Source organism: Talpa occidentalis, unplaced genomic scaffold, assembly GCF_014898055.3.
Source record: "Talpa occidentalis isolate TD23 unplaced genomic scaffold, MPIMG_talOcc4v2.1 talOcc4.6, whole genome shotgun sequence".
NCBI classification, from domain to species: Eukaryota; Metazoa; Chordata; class Mammalia; order Eulipotyphla; family Talpidae; genus Talpa; species Talpa occidentalis.
Genome location: NW_023604972.1, coordinates 39717220 through 39744695, shown reverse-complemented (window position 1 = coordinate 39744695; position 27476 = coordinate 39717220). Strand labels below are relative to the sequence as shown.

The window sequence follows — 27476 nt, the reverse complement described above, 5'->3', positions numbered from 1 at the left end:
AGATGCACGGGAGGGTGAGAGGATTCACCGGACACAGAGCAGGAATAGAACAGGCAGACTGAAGACATACACTGCTGAGGGGAGCAGCGGGCGACACAGGAGGAGTCTGCCTCGCCACGTGGGACCCTCGTTGGCGGGCGGGATCCAACACACACTGCAGAGGCTGCGGACTGCTTCACAGTGTGGCGCTCAACGCCTGCGCCACCAGGGAGGCCCTGCGTGATACCATTTAGAGAAATTGTTCAGATGACACAAATCTATAGAGACAAAACCACATGATTCTTGGCTAGAATAGGAGAGACACAGAAATTAGGCAGATCCAGCCAAGGCATAAAGGCTTCTTTTGGGAATGATAAAATTCTCTGAATTTAATATCATGGAAGCTGCAAAATTCTCTGCATATACTACAAAGGACTGAATTCTACATTTTAAATCAGCAAATAAGTGGTATTAGAATTAAATATTAAGAAAGCTTTTATAAAACCAAACAAAACTATCTCTTAAACAACGATTCCAAGTCAATTGGAACTGGTTGCACAAGAGTTTTCTCTTTATTTCTTCTGGCAGCAGAAGGCAGCCAGTCATCACCCCCTTTCCATTGTTCTTGATACGCTTCTAAAATATATTGTGTATTTTAGGTGATTTACACTTATAAGGTCATTAACTAGAGAAATTGGACCTATTTGTCTACAAACAAGGTCATGTGCTTTTGCTTTGTTCACATGCCACTCCAATAGCCTGATTGTTAACATATGATGACTTTGAGTGTGGCAGTTATAGTTTAACTTTCTGGTTGATTTCTCCAGCATATAAATGTGAGCAACTCCAAAAGGAGAAAACAATTTTAAAAGCAGCTTCACATTTCACCAGGATGTCTATGAAATGGACTTCAGCTCTCCTGCTGCTTCAACTGGCTTGTAACGTTAGCTCTGGGAGTTGTGGAAAGGTGCTGGTGTGGCCCACTGAATACAGCCATTGGATGAATATAAAAACAATCCTGGATGAACTTGTTGAGAGAGGTCACGAAGTGGTTGTTCTGACATCTTCAGCTTCCATTCTTATTGATCCCAACCAACCATCTGCCATTAAATTTGAGATTTATCCTACATCTATCTCTAAAAATGATTTTGAAAGTGCTTTCAAAGCTATACTGGATGCTTGGACATATGATCTGCCTAAAGACTCCTTTTGGTCATACTTTGCAAAAGTACAAAATATCCTTTGGAGTTATTTTGATGTTATTCAACAGTTTTGTGCAGATGCAGTCAAGAACAAGAAACTAATGAAAAAACTCCAAGAATCAAGATTTGATCTCATTCTTGCAGATGCCATTGGACCCTGTGGTGATCTGCTGGCAGAGATGCTTAGAGTACCTTTTGTGTACACTCTACGCTTCACACCTGGATATGAATTTGAAAAGCATGTTGGAAAACTTCCAATCCCACCTTCCTATGCACCTGTTGTTTTGTCAGAATTAAGTGATCAAATGACATTCATGGAAAGGGTAAAAAATGTGATATATGTGCTCTACTTTGACTTTTGGTTCCAAACAATAAATCACAGGAAGTGGAATGAGTTTTACAGTGAAATACTGGGTAAGTCATGTTTTTAGTTGGTAGAGTTATGTCTTACCTTCCAGTATCTTGGAAGGTAATTTTTATAATTATATGGTCAAAGGGATTTGTCCATTATGAGTAAGTGATGATTGTTAATAAGAATGATCACTCAATCTCAAAACTATTATGGAAAAGTTTATATTACAGGATAAATTGGAACCCTGTGTTCCATGATTATTGTAAGACACCTAAGGGATTCAAGAAACTCAAACTAAATACTGAGTATTTCTTGCCATATCATATCCAGTCTTGCTTATCGCTTTGAAACCTTGCTCATTTTAAACAGAATTTTTAAGTCCACAGCAATATTGATTGCACTTTTTGCATATAATCTCTGCATACATTGATGAGTAGTTCCCCATTATCAACATTTCAAGAGAAGTGGTTCACTTTTACAGCTGATAATCCTATACACCACATCATTTAAACTTCACCTTCCTCTGTAATGGTGTTGTACATACTATGGATTTTGACAACTTCTAATAATATGTATTGACCTTTATTATAAAATACAAAGTAGTTTCACTACTAATAAAAATCCTCTATGTTGTACCTTTTTATCCTACATATTCATGAAATACACTATTATTCATCATAGAGAAAGACATTAGAAATTTTATTAACTAATCAAAACAGACAGTAGATGTTACATGTTTCTGGCAAGCATTCCATGGAGTATAGAAGAGACTGTTTCTTCTGATTTTTTTCTCAGTCTATTTATATGAAAAATCAGCTCTTTTCCCATATATTCTGGAGAACTGTTTTTAACAATAAAGAAATAGTGGCACTATCAAAAACTCAGGCCTATAATTTGAATTTTTGCAATTACTACACATTCTAAGTGCTTACAAATCATCCCATCGAAAGCTTAAAATCTGGCTGTGACATGGAGATAGAAGTTTCTAGCCTTTTTGAGAACTGTGCTTCTCATCAAAGAGACAGTGAACAAAATTAAGATCACCACTTATTTTTCCATATATCTTAAAAATTTCCAGTTTTGATTTGCTGTTATCATTAATTCTTTGAAAAATGTCATTAAAATTCTAACATGAGCCAAATACAGTAGTAAGTACAATAAATCAAAATGAACAGCTTAATAAGGAAAACTGATTCAAGGAAAAATGTTTCTAACTGTAGAAACTCAACTTACAAGGAAAAGTGGTTCCATTTGTTAATCGATGGAGCTCAAATAATAAAGTACATTTTACCTCTGCTACATATGCAGCTTTACAAATTAAACAACTGCAAGCTTAATTCCATGTTTATTTAGGTTGAGTAATCATTTGTGCTCATGAATGTGCTAATGTAATATGAGAGATAAAAGTGTTGACATACAAATTGTTCCAACAACAAAATCCATTTATCCAGAAACAAAAATCCCAAAAAGAGTGCACCAAAAATGGTCCTGATATATCAACATATACACTTTGACAGTGTATTTGAGAAATGCATAAAAAGGTTCATAACTCTCTGTATGTCTTTGGAAGGACATCCACTCAGTCTTGCCAGAGGGTGAAGCAACCTGAATTCCTCTGGGAGAAGTAAGGCCCCTGTGAAATCCTGTACTTGCTGATGGACACATTCAGGGGCACAGACTTTCTAGGCCCTTGACCATTTAATTGACCTTATATAAGTTTGTTAAATAGAATACATATAAAATAATAGTGTTCATTTATTTTGCACAAAAGTATCGTAAGCGTATATGTAATCTATACATATTTACATAGGCATAACAAGTACATTTTTATATATTAAATTTTTATCATATGTAGCTTTCCTATACTACACACATGGTACATATACTGGTATTATCAGACCACAAACAGTTTTACGTCTTTGTCTACACCATTCCAAGCCCCTTTAAGAAACTTACCAGGTATTTAAATTAAAATATACTCATTTCCTTTACCTTTGTTTATTTCCCTTCCAGGGAGACCCACTACATTAGCTGAGACCATGGGGAAAGCTGAAATGTGGCTCATTCGAACCTACTGGGATTTTGAGTTTCCTCGCCCATTCTTACCAAATTTTGAGTTTGTTGGAGGACTCCACTGCAAACCTGCCAAACCCCTGCCTAAGGTAACCTGGTACACTGTTTTGCTTTTTCTTGCTTTGAAGCTCTTCACTAATATTTGATATTACAAGGAACATCACTCCTAAAAAAGAAAAATTTCCATCCCAACAATATTTGCAGCCAACCCCATTTGTTTCCCGCTGTCACTGTAGCAACTGCTCATTTGATATTCAAGAGTTTGACATCTTAGAGCACCTACTAAACAGGTCTTTCTTGCCACACCACAAGTCTGTACAAAATCTTGTCCAAGACTTACAGAACGATGGCTGACAAAATAAGCACAGAGAAAAGGCACACTGCATATATAAGAAAGACCATCAATTCTGCATTTTTGTTCAACACTGGATAATTTCTACCATCTAGTATCTGAAAACTGCCCTTAGTATAAAAATGAAAAAGAAATATGTTAGCGTAAAGATGATATTCTTTATGAAGGAAAACAAAAGCTAATACATTCTAAATTGATATCATTTCAGGCAAAATTTAAAAACAATCCTTTACGAAATAATTTTATGAACTTTTCGACATCCTGTTTGCTTGGGTAGCAACATAAAATGACGATAATATTCAAGGCTTATACTCTCACCAAATTGAATTACAAATATTAACTATGTAAAGAATCTTTCATACGCTCTAGAGCCTGATGTATAATTTTCCTTCAACAAAACTTCATTTTTTTAACTTTATTGTGGTATGAAGGATATGTAAAACTGTAAGACTTTTAAAGTATAAACCGTTATTACTTAGCTTACATATATATTGTAAGAGGTTTCCCTTATGTGCTAATTAACACATTCATCACTTCACAAATGAGAATTTGTGTGTGTGTGTGTGTGTGTGTGTATGCACTCCAGCCCATTCATGAATGCTGATTAAAGAACATCTGTAATTGCAAGTTTTATCTTTGTTAAACTGACTCTTACTTGATACTTACATAGGAATATGTTACCTCCTCCTTCAAATTGAGACCTCCTTAAGCTTAGAAAGGTGCCATTCATGGTTTGTTTTTTTTTTGCAAAATTCAGTAAGGATTCTTCCACATAGGAGACACTCAATTTGCTGTCCTTTTTTAATCAAGTTGTGTCCTTTTTTTTGTTTGAGTCAGTTATGTTTAGACATCAATCCCTTGTCTGATATATAGTTTACAAATAGCTTGAATATAATAATGGTTTTCTTTTTCATTTTGCCATAGAAGATTTTAGATCTATATAGTCCATTTGTTAATATTCTTTTTTGAGTCCTTTGTTATAGGAGACAAATCCATAAAGACATCACTGAGGTCAATGTCAGAGAGATTATAATTTGTTTGTTTTCTATGTATCATATGGTTTCATTTCTTATATATTTACTATCTTGAATGAAATTTTGTATATGGCCTAAGATATTGGCGTGGATTCATTCTTCTGCATATTGCTGTCCATTTTCTCACACCATTAGTTATTTCCTTTCCCCCTTGTTCTTTTTTATATTATTTTTTATTATTAATTTAATATATAAAATTAATATTATTAATTTATTAATTTAAATACCTTATTTTATATAATTCTTACATCTTTTTTCATCTTTGCACAATGTATGCATTTTCATTTTGGTTATATTCCCCATACAAGTGCACCCCCCCTTATTTTGACTCTAGTCCTTCCTTTCCCCACCGCCCCCCAGTAGTGTGTCTCTGTTTGTTTTTTTTTTCTTCTTGAAATTTACTATTTTTTCATTTAAATATTTTATTTTATATAATTCTTACATCTTTTTTCATCTTTGCACAATGTATGCATTTTCATTTTGGTTATATTCCCCATACAATTGCACCCCCCCTTACTTCGACACTAGTCCTTCCTATCCCCTCCATCCCTCCTCCCCTCCACCGTAGTGTGTCTCTGGTTTATAGTTGCTTCTTGATTTTGATTTTTACTTTGTATTGATTAGTCTTTTTCCTGATCTCCTATTTAAGTTTTCTAAATTCCTGCTATGAGTGAGACCATCCGGTATTTTCTTTTTCTGACTTATTTCGCTGAGCATGATCCCTTCTAGCTCCATCCATGTTGCTGCAAACTGCATGTGTTTATCTTTTTTGACTGCTGAGTAATATTACATGGTGTATATGTACCACATCTTCTTGATCCAGTCATCTTTTTTGAGCATTTGGGTTGTTTCCATAGCTTAGCTTTGTAAATAGTGCTGCTATAAACATAGGGGTGCAGGTACCCTTTGAAATTACTGTTTCTGTGTCATTTGGGTAAATACCTAGGAGTGGAATTGCTGGATCATATGGAAGCTCTATGTTTAGTAGGTCAAGAAATCTCCACACAGCTCTCCGTAGTGGTTGGACCAGTTTGCACTCCCACCAACAGTGCAGAAGAGTTCCTTTTTCTCCACAACCTCGCCAACATTTGTTGTTGCTAGATTTTTTAATATGTGCCATTCTCACTGGTGTAAGATGGTGTCTCATTGTAGTTTTGATTTGCATTTCCCTGATGACAAGTGATGTTGAACATTTTTTCATATGCCTGTTGGCCATTTGCATTTCCTCTTGGGTGAAGTTTCTTTTTAGCACTTCTGCCCATTTTTTGACTGGATTATTTTCTTTGTTTTTGTTGAGTGTCATCAGCTCTTTGCAGATTTTTGTGATCAGTCCTTTAATGTTAGTTTGTGTGCAAAAATGTTCTCCCAGTCGGTGGGGTTTCTCTTTGTTTTGGTTATTGTCTCTTTTGCTGTGCAGAAATTCTTTAATTTGATGTAGTCCCAGCTGTGTATCTTTGCCTTACTATCACTGCTTTGGGTGATGTGTCTGTAAAGATGTCTTTGATGTGCATATCACGTAGTGTTTTGCCTATATTTCCTTCTATATATTTTATGGTTTCAGGTCTTATGTCTAGTTCTTTAATCCATTTTGAGTTGGTTTTTGTGTATGGTGTGAGGTAGTGGTCAAGCTTCATTCTTTTGCATGTAGCGACCCAGTTTTCCCAGCACCATTTATTGAACAAACTTTCTTTGCTCCAATGCATATTCTTTGCTCCTTTGTCAAAGATTAGTTGACCATAAATCTGTGGGTTTATTTCTGGATTTTCTATTTGATTCCATTGGTCTGTGTGTCTGTTCTTGTTCCAATACCATGCATTTTTGATGATTATGGCTTTGTAGTATAGTTTGAAGTCCTGACGTGTGATAACTCCATTCCCTTCTTTTTTTCATACTTTCTATAACTCTCACACTGTCATTAATGTACTTCCAGTGGAATGAGGAGAGTTACCTACATCTAGTTACACACCACACATTCTAATGACACATCAACTTTACAATATGAATTCAGAGTAAAGGTGTTATAAGTAAAAAAGACTGGTTAATACAGACACTTGGATGATAACTTTACATATATCATTCTGGATGATACACAAGACTCTCAACGATTATTTCTTAGAAAACCAGAGTTCTGAATATTTGCAGTGACTAATGGTCAAACATTAAGAAATTATTTAGGGGCCTCCCCTCATAGCACAGGGGATTGAGTGGCGCACTGTGAAGCTGTCAGGAGCCTCTGCAGCGATGGTTCAATCCTGGGTGGCCAGCGAGGGTCCCACATGGTGTAGCAGACCTCTCCTGTCATGCCTGCTGCTCCCCTCAGCAGTGTACTTCATCAGTCTGCCTGTTCTGTTCCCCCCTCTGGCTCTGGTGAATCCTCTCACCCTCCCGCGCATCTGGCCTGTACCCCGGTTCTTGTATAAATAAATAAACAAATAAATCTTTAAACAAAAAACAAAAAAAAGAAAATAAATTATTGTGGTGCAGTATTGGGGAAAATATGACAAAATTTATGGAAAATATTGAAGGGATATAGGACAGAAAGACATATACAGTCATGCATATAATTAACATTCTTATTGCTCATATAGGGAAATAAAATATCAAAAAGCCAAATAAACTAATTCCCTAGGAAATGAATTTAGAATAAATACAAGTGATTAGTTCACTGATATTGATAAGGAATTACAGAGTTAATATCTTGCTGTGTGTCTTCTTTCCAGAATCTACATTAGCAATTCTAATGGTGTGAATGAAGAGCCTGGGTCTATATTGTCTAACAGCTTATCCTCTTCACTGCTGTGTGCTGCCCCTCATAAATTACTCGTACTAGTAATAACAAGTGAGGGTTCCTCCAAACTGAAAATAGAACTACCATATGGCCCAGCAACGCCACATTTGGGTATACATCAAAGTACTTAATTCAAAGCAAGATCTCAATTAGTTTGCTGCATATCCATCCTCATAGCAACTCTATTCACAGCAGTGGAAACAACCCAAGTATACAAAGACCTGAGTCAACAAACATAATGCTGTTCACACACAAGGTTCTATGAACTTTGAGCATACAATGCTGAGTGAAATGGGCCATTTAAAATATGACAATTACTTAAATGATTCCAATTATATGAACTCTAGAGGAAGCAAATCCATAGAAAAAGAGTACAGTGATGGTTACCAGTGGCTGGTAAAGGGTCAAAGGGAGATCTATTATGTAATGCCTAGAGAATTTCAGTTTTGCAAGAGGAAAAATGTCTGCAGATTGTACAACCATGGGAAGATACTTACACCACTAAACTAAAATCTTAGATATTATCAAAAAGTAAATGTTATGTTATATATACTTTGCCACTTTTTGTAAAAGGCACTGTTCTAGTAATTTCTAAAGTCCATGATGGTCTCTCCTTAGCTATTTGAGCAATCCTTCTAGTACGGTTGCTGTGCTGTTGCTCTTTTGTGATGCAGCAAATTTTTCCTTCACAGGAAATGGAAGAGTTTGCACAGAGCTCTGGAGAAAATGGTATTGTGGTGTTTACTCTGGGCTCAATGGTCAGTAACATGCCAGAAGAAAGAGCGAATGCAATTGCATCGGCCCTATCCCAGATTCCACAAAAGGTTAGATAAAGTATCTTAATATTGGACAACTAAATGTGACCATTAACTCTGCAGTGGATGTGGATTTATGCATGAATGGTAAATTATGAAGATAACTCTGCTTTCTTGCTGACATAAGCTCAAACCAAAATATACATGGCAGGTGTTAACACAGTAAGAAGTATGTTTCATGTGGCATTACTGTTAGGGTTGAAATTAAATGTAGGTAAGAGGCACAGAGTGAAGATTTGCTATTATAATGGTATTGTGTGAAGATATTGGAAACAGAAATTCTACACTGTCATTTGTTACTTTTGCAAGAATTCTGAGTGCAGGGTACATAACCGATGTTATCAGAAAGGATTAAATTTTAACTGCAACCTGAAGCAGAAAAGCAATAAAGTTTGAAGGCATCATGCAATTTGGGCTTCTCAGTAATTCAGGCATCTTTCCCCTAAAACTTTTGGAACTAGCCTGTTTGGGGTACTGGTCATGGCACTATTCAGATGAACAATGGCCAGGCTTCACAAGCTATTTCCACATATACTCTAGCCAGACACAGTGACTAAGAATATGAAGAAGAGGATATTATAAGGTGAACCCTACATCACCTGGGCAGGAAAAATGGTACCTCTACTCGTGAGACATACAAGTAATTTCCTTTCCATTTTATAGAACACACCTCATTCTCTGTGTCTTTGTGGAGTATTGTTAGTTTTCTACTGGAACAGCTTCTACTTAGCGCCTGAGCTAAATTTTTGCCAGAATCAGAAGTTGCTTTAAAAATGCATAGCAAAACTATGTAAAACACTTGTAAAGTATAATGCAAGTTAAGAGTTTGGCTGGGGAATTCCAAAATCAGAATCACTGTTAATAGCGGTGGAAATCCTGAGTTATAGGTCTCATGTTAATCAATGTTGTTGATGCCATGTAGTCCTCACTGATATATTAACAACCAGTAAAAAAAAAAAAATTAATATTTCACAATTTTGGTTTATTTCACCATCTCTGCTGTTATTTAATATAGCCAGCAGGCTCCTCTTTTCTCCATTTAAGAATTTCCAAACTGAAAGCAGAAATAACACTCTAAGTTAGAGTGAAATATTACCTCTTGAAATTTTTCCTATTATCGGTACCAAAAATAAGTTACTGTATTTTCTACCAGAGAAAATTTGTAATACACGGAATTATTTAGTTCTCTGAATAAGTAGAGTGGATAAATTAGCCTTTTGCATATAAAAAGATGTAAAGTGCCATAAAATAAATTATGGAACAAGTAGACATAAGTAAACGTCATTCTGTGACACACAGAAGAAAGAAATACTGAAATGCCACACTGGAAGATGACAATTATATAATAAATAGATAAAAACAAGTAAGTGTGAAGATTGTAGCAATGTCCTGTTCTTTCTGCCCTAAAATTATACTGACTAAATATCTCTGAAATACTTGAATTGATCCAATATAGACAAATATTTGTCTAATACAGACACCACAATGTGTGAAACATCATGATTGTATCCATTCTTGAATGAATATTAATGCCAATGTGGTCTATCTATTATTCCAGTTTTAATAGTATACTCATATTTAATGCCTCTTTTCCTATTGCATACCTTGAGAAATGCACCTAACTAGATTATTCCTTATTTGTGCAGAATTCAAACATGCTCTAATATTGAAATCCAACTACTGAAATAAGATATTTTCTTTACCTTAACAGGTTCTATGGAGATTTGATGGCAAGAGGCCAGATACCTTAGGGGCAAATACACGACTGTATAAGTGGATCCCTCAGAATGACCTTCTTGGTAAGACTCTGGAAAGCAAACACTGAAATAAGGGTAGCTACAAGCAGAGTGCTTTTTCACAAGGAAAGAAATAATGGAACATTGTTATTGCATAACATGAATATAAAATTTAAGTGCTTTATTTTTATATTGCAGTCTTACGTGGAAAACAATAAGATCTAACTTTTGGAAATTTATGATTAACATAAATTTCATTTATGATAAAAATAAATTTCATTTCAAACATAAAATTCATTTCTTATGGCCATAATCAAAATATCTTTATTTCAAGTGTAATTCTCAGAGAGAATTTTATAAAAACTATGAGGATTATTCATTTTTTTTCCTTTTCTTTTTTTAATATTTATTCATTTATTTATACAAGCACTGGGTATCGTCAGAAGTGCAGGAGGGTGAGAGAGTTTACCAGAGCCAGAGCAGGGAACAGAACAGGCAGACCGACAAAATACACTGCTAGGAGAGCAGCGGGCCAGGCAGGAGAGGTCTGAGCGCCATGTGTGACCCTCGCCGGCGGCCGGGGATCGAACCGGTGCTGCAGAGGCTGCAGGCAGCTTCACAGCCCAGTGATCAACTGCTGCGCCACCAGGGGAGACCCTGGATTATTCATTTTTTCACTCAAATTTTAGTAATTTGTCAGCTGTTTACACTTCGTACAATTTGGGGGATAGATTCTCCCACCTGCTTATATGCACATGCTTCACTCACCCCCACCAACACACCCCCATCCTTTTCTACCCCTGCCTTCCTCCCTCCCCTCATTACCACTGGAAACGAGTATGTTTTTCACCTGGATTATCCGCCGCCTAGTTCTCCCACCTTATTTCTACCTTTTCCCTTCTATACCAGTATTAAGTGACAATGAAAAACAATAGTACCTCTTTTATTACCAGTGACTCTAAAGGAAATTAGATTTTAAAAATTCTCTAATTTTTATAGGAAATAACCATAGCATTAAAATATCTCATTGTCATCTTTTCTTCTGATGACTCCAGTGTCACCAGAGTCAAACTTCCTGCAAACTTGATGTCTGCATATTTGAACTAGTGATTTCACTCTTTGTTTCATGGACTATGTCCTAATATGTCATCTTTAGTTCTTTATTTCTCACAGGCAATTTTTTTAATCCCCGTTGTTCTTATGAATGTGTTCAATGCCAAATTTGTTCACCCACAATCATACAACATTGCTAATTTACTTCTCTGAAAGGTGAAAAAGCTTCTTACTCTGAGATCTGAAAACCTTCATGAATTTTATATGTAATCTGTTATCTACACTATCATGAAACTTTCAGTGCCATATATTACCATAATCTCACTTTATCTCTCAGACTTGTAGTTAATAATATTCTGAAATCTGTGCTCAATTTTAGGTCATCCTAAAACCAAAGCCTTCATAACCCATGGTGGAACCAATGGCATCTATGAGGCGATCTACCATGGTGTCCCGATGGTGGGCATTCCCCTGTTTGCAGATCAACCTGATAATATTGCTCATATGATAGCAAAGGGGGCAGCTGTCAGAGTGGACTTTGACAAACTGTCAAGTACAGACTTGCTCAACGCATTGAAGAAAGTCATTAACGACCCTTCGTGAGTATCACAATTTTTTAATGAATAGTATTTATACACCGGTCCTTTTGTCACCAATAAATTTGAGTTTCACATTTTTATATATTAATTATGAAACTATCAGTATGATATTACCACCAGAGATCAAATATTTTTCAAGTAGACATTTAGTTTTTTTTAAATGTATTTTTTTGTTGTGCTTTAAGCAATCTTGTTTATTTTTTCACGATATAGGATTTCTTCCCTCAGGTGTGACCACTATTGTTTTCCCACTGCTTACAGTCCTCTACCATGCTGTGCTCTCTTCCCCACCTTTTCTCTGCTCTATGCCTCTCCCTCCCTTTCCCTGCTTGAGCAGAGGCACATTTAATACAGCCTGGTGCAGGAACAAAAGCACACAGACCAACAGAATGGATTTGCATGACCAGAAATAAACTCACATATATATGCAAGTTAATCTAGGACAAAGGAGTCAAAATTATACACCAGAACAAGGAAATCCTCTTCAACAAGTGGTGTTGGGGAAACTGGACAACTACATGCAAGAAAATGAAACTAGACCACAATCTCACACCATATACCGAAATCAACTCAAAATAGATTGAAGACTTGGATGTAAAGTCTAAAACAGTAAACTACAACGAAGAGAATATATACAAAACATTTCATGAGATATGCTTCAGTGATGACTTTAGCGATTCATCCCCAACAACAAAGGAGAAAAAGAACATAAACATCTAGCAACACATCAAACTAAAAGGCTTCTGCACAGTGAAAGAAATCACAACTTGAACGAAAAGACAGCCTCCTGAGTAGGAGAAAATGTTTGCATACCATACATCAGGCAAAGGACTGATTTCAAATATAGACAAAGAACTCATAAAACTCTACAAAAATAAAATAAGTAAGCCAATCAAAAAATGGGCTTAACAGACACCTCTCCAAAGGAGACATTAAAATCCCACCAGGTTCATGCAAAAAGGCTCACCATTACTTATTATTAGGTAGTGCAAATCAAGAGCACAATGAGATACCATCTTACACCTGTCAGAATGGACATACTGGGCTGGCAGGGGGTGGGAAGAAACAGAAATAAGTGCTGGCAAGGATGTAGAGAAAAAGGAACACTCCTAACTACTGGAGGGAATGCAAACTAGTCCTGCCGTCATCGAAAGCAGAATGTAAGTGCCTCAAAACATTAAACATGGATATGCCATTTGACCACAGTGAATCCATTCCTAGGAATCTATCAAAAAATTTCAAAATCAGACAACATGCCAGAATAGAGAGGCTGAGATCAATTTCTCTACTAAAAACAACTTAAAAAAAAAAAAAGGACTGATAACAAGCTCTTAGCAAACCCTCGGAGCTCTGAACAAGCTATATCACATGAGCAATTTTCCTGGATGCCCAAGAATCAAAAAGGGGCCAAAAAAAGGAGTCCATTCTCCATGGGCTGTATGGAGAAGCCCATTCCCAAGCTGGCCAACATCTTTGAGCATAATCCGAAACTCCTTGTACCCCATCCCATAGCTGGAATCTTCAGGTGAGCAACTTAGATCTCAGCACCAGCCACCAGCTCCAAAGGTGCAGACACATTCTTCCTTTTTTTTTTTTTTTCTTTTCCCTGCGGCACAACTCGAGAGTAACCTACTCAGCCCTCTGGCGCCACCTACTGACCAGATCCAGAATACCAGCCTCTAGCACTTCTGGAGCAGAGAGAACTTGAAAGGCCAGGCACCAGCCACACCACTCAACATGCCCATGTCCCCAAGCAGATCAGGCCACAATTGGAACCTTACAGTTGCTGCTCCCTGCATTGGGGATCCGCAGCTGGCTTCAGTGACACCAGGAAGTGTGTCCCACTCAGCCTGCTGCACCCAATAGCCGACAAGGCCAGAGCTGAGCTTGTGATGCCAGGCCCTATATCGGGGACCTTTGGATACACCAAGCGGTCTGGTCGACAGAAACCACAGGAGCCCCTGTCCCCACAGCAGGCCAGACAGTGTACAGATCCATTCACACCAAGGTAAGAGTACTGGGATGTCCAACTGGCTAGCAGCAGCAGTCTGGTGAACAGGTGCCATGGGAAACCCAGCCGCCAAACCCACCCAGCTGCCACAACAGCCCAAGCAGCATGGAGATCCATCCACTGGACATCAGAAGATGTTTGGTAGGCGATACCCAAGGGGAGAGCAACAGGAGAACTGCCCAACCTCCATCCACCACCCACAGTGGCCCAAGCTCCAAGCAAATCCATACACGCCTTGGTAAAAGCACACAGAAATCATGCCAGTGGGCACTAGCAGCCACATGGCCCTATCCCAAGAACAAACATGAAAGCAAACAATGAGGAGAAAGAAAACTACCAGTGATCAAACCAGCCATCCTAGGAACAATGCACCACAGAAAGAAAATCAGCTTCCAGAACACAACACTTACATGGTAGAATTTCTCTGTGACGGATAAAGAATTCAGAGTCATCTTCATTAAAAAACTAAAAGAAGTAGGCCTCCTGGTGGCACAGGGGTTAAAGTCTCAGCACTATTAAGTTATTGGCAGCCACTGTGGCATGAGTTTGATCCCCAGCCAGGGACCTGACCCACATGGTGCAACAGACCTCTCCTGTCTCGCATGCTGCTCCCCTCAGCAGTGTATTTCAGTTGATCTGCCTATTCTGCTCCCCACTCTGTTTCTGGTGAATCCTTCTGCCACCCACTGCACCTCTGGCTTGCACCCCAGTTCTTGTATGCATAAATAAATCAAAATAAATCTTAAGAAAGGAAGAAATTTCAGAAACCATCCACTTACAATTTTACCCAAAAAAGTAAATACCTGGGAATAACCTTAACTATATACATGAAAGACCTATACAAGGAAAACTGCAAAGCACTTTTATTTTTTTAAGTATTTTTTTAATAGAGGCATGTTTTTATTTATTTGTTTGTTTGTTTGTTTGTTTTGTCTATACATGCACTGGGTACAGTCAGAAGCGCGGGAGGGTGAGAGAATTCACCAGAGCCAGAGCGGGGAGCAGAGCAGGCAGAAGGACCGAAGTACACTGCTGAGAGGAGCAGCGGGCGGCAGGAGAGGTCTGCACGCCATGTGGGACCCTCCTCCAGTGGCCGGGGAGCAGCTGGGGATCGAACCCGTGCCGCAGAGGCCGCAGGCAGCTTCTCAACCCAGCGCTCAACCGCTGCGCCACTGGGGAGGCCCTGCAAAGCACTTTTGAAAGAAATGGAAAGCAGAAAGAAATGGAAGGATAGTCCCTGCTCATGGATTGGAAGAATTAGCATTATAAAAATGACCATCCTACCAAAAGCAATTTATAGATTCAATGCAACTCTAATAAAAAGCTTGATCACAGTCTTCAAAGAAACAGAACAAATATTGTTGAAATTCATATGGAACCACATGAAACCCCAAATAGCAAAAGTTCTAACTGAAAGGGGCATTACACCCAGACTTCAAACAATACTACAAGGCCATTATAATAAAAACAGCATGGTGCTGGAACAAAAACAGACACACAGACCAATGGAATAGAATTGAAAGCCCAGAAATAAAGCCACACATATAATGCCAACTAATCTACAACAAAGGAGCAAAGAATATACACTGAAAAAAGGAAAGCTTCTTCAATAAATGATGTTGGGAAAGCTGGATTGCCATATGCAAAACAATGAAACTAGACTACTATTTCACACCATGCACAAAAATCAACTCAAAATGTAGAAAAGACTTGAACATAAGACCTGACGCCATAACATAAATAGAAGAAAACATAGGCAAAACACTCCATGACATACACCTCAGAAATATCTTTTAGAATTATTCTCCAGAAGCAAGGCAAACAGAAAAGATTAACAGCTGGGACTACATTAAACTAAAAAAAAATCTGTGCAGCAAAAGACATAATAATCAAAACAGAGATATCCAACTAAATGGAAGAAAATATTTGCATACCATACCACCCATAAGGAACTGAAATCAAAGATTTATAAAGAATTTACATGACTCAACCAAATCAAAGCAAACAACCCCATCAAAAAATGGGCAGAACTAAAAAGACACTTGTCCAAAGAAGAAGTGCAAATGGTCAACAAGGATATGAAAAAATGTTCAACATCACCAGGTATCAGGGAAATGCAAATCAAAAGCACAAAGAGATCCTTCCTCACTCCAGCAAGAATGGCCCACATTAAAAAAAATAATAATAATGGAAACAACAAATGCTGGATTGGATATGGAGGAGATTCCTCAGAACACTAATAATGAATCTACCATATGATTCAGTGATTCCATTCCTAGGAATCTACCTACGATACAACAAGACTATTCAAAAGGAAACCTGCACTCCTATGTTTATTGCAGTACTATTTATAACAGCCAAGATATGGAAACAACACAAATGCCCCAAAATAGACAAATGGATCAAAAAGTCGTGGTATATTCATACAAGAGAATATTACTCAGCAATCAAAAGACACTCATGCCATTTGAGGCAACATGGATGGAGCTCATTATGTTAGCCGAAATCAGTCAGTAAGAAAAAGATAAATACCAGATGGTCTCACTAATATGTAGAATATAGAGAAACCAAACAAAAGGTCAAGAGAAAGTCAAAACCAGCAAGCTGACCGTAGAACAGTCATACAGCAGAGGAGAGGGACAGAGGGGGTGCAAAACATGGGACATGGGAAGGTTGAACACAGGGAATATGGTGATGGTTCAAGGGTGATATGGTGGCAGGAGAACTATGGAGACTACAATGATGTAAGAAAAAAATTAATTAATAAAAACGATTTTTTAATTCAAAATAACTAATTTGAAAGGAAACATACAATTTTCTAGAACTTGGCTATTGTAAATATAGCTGCATAGGCATGTATGTATCACTTTAGATTTCTGTTTTTGTATTTTCCATGTTGACACTTAGGAGTAGAATCGATGGAGCATATGGAAAATGAATTTTAATATTTTGAGAAACTGCATACAATTTTCCTTTAACTGGACCACTTTGCATCCCCACCAAAGATGTAGAACAGTTCCTTTCTTCCATATCATTGCCATAACTTAATGTTTCTGATGTTTTTGATATGGGCTATTCTCCCAGGTATGAGGTAGTATGTCATTGTGGTTTTAATTATCATTTTCATAATAAGTGTTAGTGAACATTTTTTATGTGTCTGTTGAGCAAATGTATGTTTTCTTTGGAGAAGTTTCTATTTAGCTCAAATGCCCGTTTTTGATTGGATTGTTTGCCATCTGTTGATTTGTATGAGGTCTTTGTCAATCTTGGTTTTTAGCCCTTTGTCAGATGTATTATAGACAAATATTTTCCCCAATTCATAGAGTATCATTTCTTTTTTTTTAACCGTATAGTTTTTATTTTTAATTTTCTTTTTATTTATATATTTTTTACATCATTGCTCATTCTTAAACAATGTTTGCTTCCCCCTCCCCACCCCCAGGTGTAGTCCCCACAGAATTTCCTTCACCAATTCCCCCAGGGCACCATCACCACAGTCCCCTGTGCTCCTACCTCCCTCCTTTTGATCCCTCTCCCTCCTCCTCCCCTGCAGGTTGTGTCATGGAGTCTCTTTTCATTTTAATGATTATTTCTTTCCCTGTGTAGAAGCTATTTAGTTTGATGGAGGCCCATTTGTTTATTTTGGCTATATTTCCCTTGTTTTTGGCTTCCATACCCAAGGCATCACTGAAGCTAAAGTTGTAGAGAGTTTTGTCTACATTTTCTTCTATTTATTCTAAGGTTTTATCAATACCATTTTTGAAGTGATTCTTCTTTCTCCACCATACACTCATGGGGCTCTTTTGTCATATATAAAATATTTCAATAGGTGTGGGTTCATTTCTGGGCTCTCAATTCTATGCCATTTTTTGTTTCTCTATTTTTATTATAATATACTGTCATGATTACAATTGCTTTGTAGTCTAGTCGGAATTCTGGGCAAGTGATACATGAGACAAATTGATAATGTAAGATGTTGCCATGTCTGAATTTAATTCTAAAAGTGATAGGAATCAGTTGGAAATATTGAGCATGGGTGTGTCCTCACTGCACATTTATTTCAAAGTCATTCTGATGGCATTATGGGAAATTACAATAGAGGGAGAAAAGAGAGGAACACAGGGACACAGTGAGGAGTCATTGCACACATAAAACTCTAGAAATGCTTAATAAGAATCAACCTAAAAGTTTGTTTTGACATTTTCATATATTTTTTTCATAAAAAGATTTAATTATCCCTCTTTATATGATATTTTCACTTTTGGAAATAGTTCTCATTCTGAATATTCTAATTTTAAAGTGAAACTCTTCTGTGAAGACCCAATAAAACAAATACTTCATTGCAATGACATTTATTTTGACTCACATGTGTGAATTTTAAAAACTTTTAAGTAATGATATCTTAGGCAAATTAGCTTCCTTCCAATATCTATAAATTTGTGTTTCTCTCCAGGTATAAGGAAAATGTTATCAAATTATCAAGGATACAGCATGATCAGCCAATGAAGCCTCTGGATAGAGCGGCCTTCTGGATTGAGTTTGTCATGCGTAATAAGGGAGCCAAGCACCTGCGGCCAGCCTCCCATGACCTCACCTGGGTCCAGTACCACTCCTTGGATGTGATCGGGTTCCTGCTGGCCTGTGTGGCAACTGCTGTGTATATTATCACAAAATGTTCTCTGTTTTGTTACCAGAAGGTTGTCAAAACCAGAAAGGACAAAAGGGAATAGTTGCTTCTCAGTCCTGAAGCTGGTATGTCTCACACAGGGTTCTCTAGTTTATTCCTGCAAGGAATTGAAGTATAAGTGTCCCTTTTTCCTGTTACGTTTGATTTTTTTCTTCTAATTTCATGTCTCAGACCAAAATTGTTTTTGAGAGATTTATTACCCAATTGAGAGTTAGAGATAAGTCATTCCAAAGAGAAAATAGCTGGAGAAGACTAAAGAAATATAAAAATGTATGAGTTACATTGTACAAAAATGAAAAATGATGTAAAATATATAAAACAAAATTTTTTTATTAAATATTTTATTTCATATAATTCTTACATCTTTTTTCATCTTTGCACAATGTATGCATTTTCATTTTGGTTATAGTCCCCATACAGTTGCACCTCCCCCCTTATTTTGACTCTAGTCCTTCCTTTCCCCTCCCCTCGCACCCCCCCATAAAACAAAATTTAATGAAAATATAAACTCATGCCATTCGCAGCAACATGGATGGAGCTGAAGGGATTATACTCAGTGAAATAAATCAGAAGAAAAAGGTAAATATCGGATGGTTTCACTTACAGGAGGAACATAGGGGAACCAAATAAGGGACCAGGAAAAAATAATAATAAATAAATAAAGTTTCGCAAAAGTCAGTAGCCTTCCTATACACAAACAACAAATCTGAAGAAGAAGAAATCAAAAAAACCATCCCTTTTATTATCGAAACAAAAAAAATCAAATATTTGGGAATAAATCTAACAAAGAGGTAAAGGACCTATACAAAGAAAACTATAAAACACTGTTAAAAGAAATAGAAGAAGACACAAAGAAATGGAAAGACATCCCCTGCTCATGGGTTGGAAGAATAAACATTATTAAAATAGCCATCCTACCAAAAGCAATATACAGATTCAATGCTATTCCAATCAAAATTTCAATGTCATTCTTCAAAGAAATAGAACAATTATTGATGAAATTCATATGGAATCACCAAAAACCCCAACTAGCCAAAGCTCTACTGAAAAAAAAAAGAAGGAAATGGAGGCATCACACTTCCAGACTTCAAACTATACTACAAAGCCATAATCATCAAAACTGCATGGTATTGGAACAAGAACAGACATACAGACCAATGGAATCGAATAGAATATCCAGAAATAAACCCACAGATTTATGGTCAACTAATCTTTGACAAAGGAGCAAAGACTATGCATTGGAGCAAAGAAAGTTTGTTCAATAAATGGTGCTGGGAAAACTGGGTCGCTACATGCAAAAGAATGAAGCTTGACCACTACCTCACACCATACACAAAAATCAACTCAAAATGGATTAAAGAACTAGACATAAGACCTGAAACCATAAAATACATAGAAGGAAATATAGGCGAAACACTACGGGATTTGCACATCAAAGACATCTTTACAGACACATCACCCAAAGCAGTGATAGTGAAGGCGAAGATAAACAGCTGGGACTACATCAAATTAAAGAGCTTCTGCACAGCAAAAGAGACAATAACAAAAACAAAGAGAAACCCCACCAACTGGGAGAACATTTTTGCACCCAACACTAATGATAAAGGACTGATCACAAAAATCTGCAAAGAGCTGATGAGACTCAACAACAACAAAGAAAATAATCCAGTCAAAAAATGGGCAGAAGAGCTAAAAAGAAACTTCTCTGAAGAGGAAATGCAAATGGCCAACAGACATATGAAAAAATGTTCAACATCACTTGTAATCAGGGAAATGCAAATCAAAACTACCATGAGATACCATCTCACACAAGTGAGAATGGCACATATTAAAAAAACTAGCAACAACAAATGTTGGCGAGGGTGTGGAGAAAAAGGAACTCTTCTGCACTGTTGGTGGGAGTGCAAACTGGTCCAACCACTATGGAGAGCTGTGTGGAGATTTCTGGACCTACTAAACATAGAGCTTCCATATGATCCAGCAATTCCACTCCTAGGTATTTACCCAAAGGACACAGAAACATCAATTCCAAAGAACACCTGCACCCCTATGTTTATAGCAGCACTGTTTACAATAGCTAAGCTTTGGAAACAACCCAAATGTCCAAAAATAGATGACTGGATCAAGAAGATGTGGTACATATATACCATGGAATATTACTCAGCATTCAAAAAAGATAAACACATGCAATTTGCAGCAACATGGATGGCTCTGGAAGGGATCATGCTCAGCGAAATAAGCCAGAAAGAAAAAGAAAAATACCGGATGGTCTCACTCATAGCAGGAATCTAGAAAACTTAAATAAGGGACCAGGAAAATGAATATAAGAAAGTGAAAATCAAAATCAACAAAAAATATGAACCAGAGACACTTTTTGGGGGTTGGGGGGCGGGAGGGGAAGGATTGGGGTCAGAATGGGGCGTTTGCAATTGTATGGGGGAATATAAAAATAAAATTTATTGGGGGGCGGAGCAACATGGCAGCGAGGAGACGCTGCCAGTAAGATCTCCCATTAAAAAAAGTGAATAGGGAGGAAAAGCGGCAGGTCCCAGTGAGAACTGGGACACGGAAGATAAATGGGTGACGCCAGCGAACTGCCGGAAGAAGAAAGTGGCCATAAAAGAGGACTAGAAGGGAGGGAAGCGCAGAACCCTGCTCCCCTCCCCCGCCCACAGAGGCGGCACTCTCCAACCAGCAGAGAGGAGGAAACAACAAACCAAAACGGCCCACAAGAACAAACGACGCAGCAAGCGGGACTGTGAGTGGAAAGGAACTATTGCAGCCACCACACCCCGTGAACGGGAGCTGAGGCGAACCCTGCAGGATCCGCCACAGCGGTGAGCGAACGGCTCCGGGCGCCATTAGAGAAGAACAAAGACCCCGGGAGACGCGCACACAGCCCGGGCTGCCGGTAAGCTGGCGCAGAGAGCGGCGCGCTCGGCGGGCTTGAAAAGCAAGTGCAGACCTGGATCGCGGCTGCCCAGGTCCCCACGCCTGCGACCTAGGCTTGCGGGGAGATGACCTAGGCTTGCGGGGAGACGCGCGGAGGTCCTCACTGAGGTGAAGGTCCCTCCCTGAGTGAGCAGGAACCAGGCGCCCAGGCACGGGAGCTGTGCAAAAGGCGCCATTCCCGCGCCACTGAACTGGGCTACAGCCCGCATCCTGGAACTGAGGGCTTTGAACTGAGACCCGGGGCACGAAAATTCGGGGCGTGGGTTCTCCATGACGGTGGGGCACAAGGCAGACACAGCACCCCAAAGCTGTTGAGGTGTACCCTACCATTCCCGCTCAGTTCTCTGTCCCACGGGGTGGGGGGAGGCGAAAAACAGCCCCCCAAGGACAATAGGAGAGATCTCTGGCGCCACCTAGCGACCAGGAAAAAAAAAGTCACTAACACCCTATAAAACAGGACATTTCTTAAGACTGCTTGAAAAGGGCAGAAGGTTTCTGGAGGACCCAGTGGCCAGCCGGGAAGTTATTCCACGCCAGGCCCCTTCCGACCAGCAGTCTGAGCCCACAGAGGGAGCAGGCACCCACGTCCGGGGCAGACCGGGTGCGCAGAAGAGTGTGCCTGAAACCGGAGGTGCAGGGACTGCATCCCGCTTCGCCATTTGAGAACAGGGACATTTCTTCAGTAAAAACTGCCGAAAACCAGCAGAAAGCTCCCCCAGAAGACAGAGATGGCTCCTGGAAGAGCCAGAGGGGAGCGGAGAAGTTCACCCAAGATGTCAGTCAGTCCGAGCAACACAGTGTCCCAACGCATACGACAAATTAGAAAACAGACAGTAGGGAGTAGAAGAACCACACGCCCTAAAAACTCCTCAGGAAGAAGCACACCACAAAAAGAAAACCACTCCCCAGATTGCAACGACAGCAACTTGGAAGAACTTCTGAGCCTTCCAGAAAGAGAATTTAAAATTGCCATGATTAAAAAAGTGATAGATCAGAAGAAGGAAATTGAGTCCCTAAAGAGGGAAGTAAGAGAAATGCAGGAGATCAAAGAATTAATGGAGGAACTAAAGAATTCTGGGAAAAGCAATGAAAGCAGAATAGATGAAATGGAAGAACGAATAAGTAATCTTGAAGACACAGAAATAAAAAGAACCAAAACAGAAAAGGAAAGAGAAGTACGAAGGAAAAAGAATGAAGAAAGACTTCGGGAACTATCTGACTCCATGAGGAAAGGAAATATAAGAGTTATAGGAATTCCAGAAGGAGAGGAGAGAGATGTAGGAACAGAGAAATATTCATGGATATAATTGAAGAGAACTTCCCAAATGAGAAGAAGGAGCTGAAAATTGATATACAAGAAGCAAGAAGAACACCAAACTTCCACGACGAAAGGAAAAACACAGCAAGACACATAATAGTAAAGCTCCCAAGAATCCAGGACAAGGAAAAAATAATGAAGCTGACAAGAGGGAAGAAACAGATAACATTCAAAGGAAAACCAATCAGGCTGACATCAGACTTCTCTGAAGAAACACTACGGGCAAGGAGAGAGTGGAGGGACATAGTCAACAGACTCCAAGAAAACAGATGCCAACCAAGAATACTCTATCCCGCAAAGCTCTCTTTCCTCCAAGAAGAAAGAATATGGACCTTCCCAGACAAAGAGAAACTCCGGAATTTCATTGCGACTAAACCCCCACTCCAAAAAATACTACAAGGAATCCTAAAGCCAGAACCTCAGAGGGACGAATAACAACGAAAGAAGACCAAAAAAAAAAAAAGTTATTAAAAGAATAAATAAATAAAATCAAAGGAAAGACAAACATAATGGCAAATACAGATGCTAACATATCAATATTAACTCTAAATGTAAATGGACTAAACTCTTCAATAAAAAGACACAGAGTTGCAGCCTGGATTAAGAAACAAAACCCAACCTTTTGCTGTCTCCAGGAAACACATTTAGCTACAAAAGATAAAAATAGGCTCAAAGTCAAAGGATGGAAAACAATCCTACAAGCAAATGGCCAAAAAAGAAAGCAGGAACAGCTATACTTATATCAGATAAAACAGACTTCAAACTCAAAAAAATAAAAAGAGACCCCAATGGTCACTACATTATGATCAAGGGGACAATACTTCAAGAAGAAATAACACTCATTAACATATACTCACCAAACGAAAGAGCACCAAAATATATCAGACAACTGTTGTCCTCTCTGAAAACAGACATCAGAGAAAACACATATGTAGTGGGAGACTTCAACACACACACTATCAACAATGGATAGATCAACAAGACAAAAAATAAGTAAAGAACTAAAGCTCTAAATAAGGACCTAGAGCATTTGGGCTTAACAGACATCTATAGAACACTAACCCAAAAAAAACGGGAGTACACATTTTTCTCAAGCGCACATGGATCATTCTCCAGGATCGATCACATACTGGGGCACAAGACAAACATCAACAGATACACCAAGATTGAAATCATACCAACCATCTTTTCTGACCACGAAGGCATCAAACTAGAAATAAATCATAAAAAGAAGGCAAGGAACTATCCTACCTCATGGAGATTAAAAGCCACACTACTGGAAGACACTGGACTAACGAGGAGATCAAAGAAGAAATTAAAAAATTCTTTGAATTGAATGACAAGGAGGACACAATATCCTAAATGTATGGGATGCAGCAAAAGCAGTAATAAGAGGAAAATATATAGCAATAGAAGCTCACATCAAAAAACAAGAAAGAACTCAAAGAAACAACCTAATCTCGAAGCTCAAAGATCTAGAAAAAGAACAACAAAAAACCCAGAACAGAACCAGTAGAGAAGAAATAATAAAACCAAACAAAGCAGAAATAAATGAAATTGAAACTAAAAAACAATCCAAAAGATCAATGAAACCAAGAGCTGGTTCTTTGAAAAATAAATAAAATAGACAAACCCTAGCCAGGCTCACAAAGGAAAAAAGGGAGAAAACACAAATACACAGGATCATAAATGAAAGAGGAGAAATCACAACGGACACAGCAGAAATCAAAAGAATAATCAGACTAACTATGAAACAGTTATATGGAACAAGTTCAACAATCTAGAGGAGATGGACAAATTCCTACAACTCTACAATCACCCAAAGCTAGATAAAGAAGAAATAGAACACCTAAACCGACCAATTACAAGCAGCGAAATTGAAATGGTAATTAAAAACCTCCCCCAAAAACAAAAAGCCCAGGACCTGATGGATTTACAAATGAATTCTACCAAACATTCAGAGACGAATTAGTGCCTATCCTTCACAAACTCTTCCAAAAATTGAGAAGGAAGGGACAATACCAAACACGTTCTATGAAGCCAATATTACACTAATACCAAAACCGAATAAGGACAACACAAAAAAGGAAAAACTAAGGCCAATCTCCCTAATGAACACTGATGCAAAATCCTCAATAAAATTTTAGCTATCAGAATCCAACAATGTATCCATAAGATAATTCACCACGACCAAGTTGGATTCATTCCAGGGGCACAAGGATGGTTTAACATCGAAAATCAATCAACGTTATCCAACACATCAACAAAAGAAATATAAAAACCATCCATATGATAATATCAATAGATGCTGAGAAAGCTTTCGACAAAGTACAACACCCATTCATGATAAAAGCCCTTGAAATTCTTGGGATACAAGGACATACCTCAACATCGTAAAGGCCATCTATGACAAGCCAACAGCCAGTATCATTCTCAATGGTGAAAAGCTGAAAGCAATTCCATTAAGATCTGGAACAAGACAAGGATGTCCACTCTCACCACTGCTCTTCAATATAATACTGGAAGTCCTAGCCAGAGCAATAAGACAAGAGAAGACATCCAAGGAATCCAAATAGGAAAAGAAGAAGTCAAACTATCACTATTTGCAGATGATATGATAATATACATAGAGAACCCCAAAATCTCCACAGAAAAACTAATTCAACTCATCAATCAATTCAGTAAAGTGGCAGGATACAAAATCAACATGCAAAAGTCAGTAGCCTTCCTATACACAAACAATAAATCTGAAGAAGAAGAAATCAAAAAAACCACCCCTTTTATTATCGAAACAAAAAAAATCAAATATTTGGGAATAAATCTAACAAAGAGGTAAAGGACCTATACAAAGAAAACTATAAAACACTGTTAAAAGAAATAGAAGAAGACACAAAGAAATGGAAAGACATCCCCTGCTCATGGATTGGAAGAATAAACATTATTAAAATGGCCATCCTACCAAAAGCAATATACAGATTCAATGCTATTCCAATCAAAATCTCAATGGCATTCTTCAAAGAAATAGAACAATTATTGATGAAATTCATATGGAATCACCAAAAACCCCGAATAGCCAAAGCTCTACTGAAAAAAAAGAAGGAAATGGAGGCATCACACTCCCAGACTTCAAACTATACTACAAAGCCATAATCATCAAAACTGCATGGTATTGGAACAAGAACAGACATACAGACCAATGGAATCGAATAGAAAATCCAGAAATAAACCCACAGATTTATGGTCAACTAATCTTTGACAAAGGAGCAAAGACTATGCATTGGAGCAAAGAAAGTTTGTTCAATAAATGGTGCTGGGAAAACTGGGTCGCTACATGCAAAAGAATGAAGCTTGACCACTACCTCACACCATACACAAAAATCAACTCAAAATGGATTAAAGAACTAGACATAAGACCTGAAACCATAAAATACATAGAAGGAAATATAGGCGAAACACTACGGGATTTGCACATCAAAGACATCTTTACAGACACATCACCCAAAGCAGTGATAGTGAAGAGAAAGATAAACAGCTGGGACTACATCAAATTAAAGAGCTTCTGCACAGCAAAAGAGACAATAACAAAAACAAAGAGAAACCCCACCAACTGGGAGAACATTTTTGCACCCAACACTAATGATAAAGGACTGATCACAAAAATCTGCAAAGAGCTGATGAGACTCAGCAACAACAAAGAAAATAATCCAGTCAAAAAATGGGCAGAAGAGCTAAAAAGAAACTTCTCTGAAGAGGAAATGCAAATGGCCAACAGACATATGAAAAAATGTTCAACATCACTTGTCATCAGGGAAATGCAAATCAAAACTACCATGAGATACCATCTCACACCAGTGAGAATGGCACATATTAAAAAAACTAGCAACAACAAATGTTGGCGAGGATGTGGAGAAAAAGGAACTCTTGTGCACTGTTGGTGGGAGTGCAAACTGGTCCAACCACTATGGAGAGCTCTGTGGAGATTTCTGGACCTACTAAACATAGAGCTTCCATATGATCCAGCAATTCCACTCCTAGGTATTTACCCAAAGGACACAGAAACATCAATTCCAAAGAGCACCTGCACTCCTATGTTTATAGCAGCACTGTTTACAATAGCTAAGCTTTGGAAACAACCCAAATGCCCAAAAATAGATGACTGGATCAAGAAGATGTGGTACATATATACCATGGAATATTACTCAGCATTCAAAAAAGATAAACACATGCAATTTGCAGCAACATGGATGGCACTGGAAGGGATCATGCTCAGCGAAATAAGCCAAAAAGAAAAAGAAAAATACCGTATGGTCTCACTCATAGCAGGAATCTAGAAAACTTAAATAAGGGACCAGGAAAATGAATATAAGAAAGTGAAAATCAAAATCAACAAAAAACTATGAACCAGAGACACTTTTTGGGGGGTGGGGGCGGGAGGGGAAGGATTGGGGTCAGAATGGGGCGTTTGCAATTGTATGGGGGAATATAAAAATAAAATTTAATATTAAAAAAAATAAAAAAAAAAATA

At 38.1% G+C, this 27476-nt stretch overlaps 1 protein-coding gene across 1 annotated transcript; it reads left to right on the top strand.

Moving 5' to 3' along the window:
* Window positions 1–871: 871 nt before the first annotated feature.
* On the top strand, window positions 872–18796 carry LOC119260854 (UDP-glucuronosyltransferase 2B31-like). Its single transcript, XM_037529959.1, has 6 exons — window positions 872–1595; window positions 3547–3695; window positions 8473–8604; window positions 10307–10394; window positions 11764–11983; window positions 18448–18796. The coding sequence occupies exons 1-6, from the start codon at window positions 872–874 to the stop codon at window positions 18722–18724; spliced, it is 1590 nt and encodes a 529-aa protein (XP_037385856.1). The 3' UTR covers window positions 18725–18796.
* The last annotated feature ends 8680 nt before the right edge of the window (window positions 18797–27476 follow it).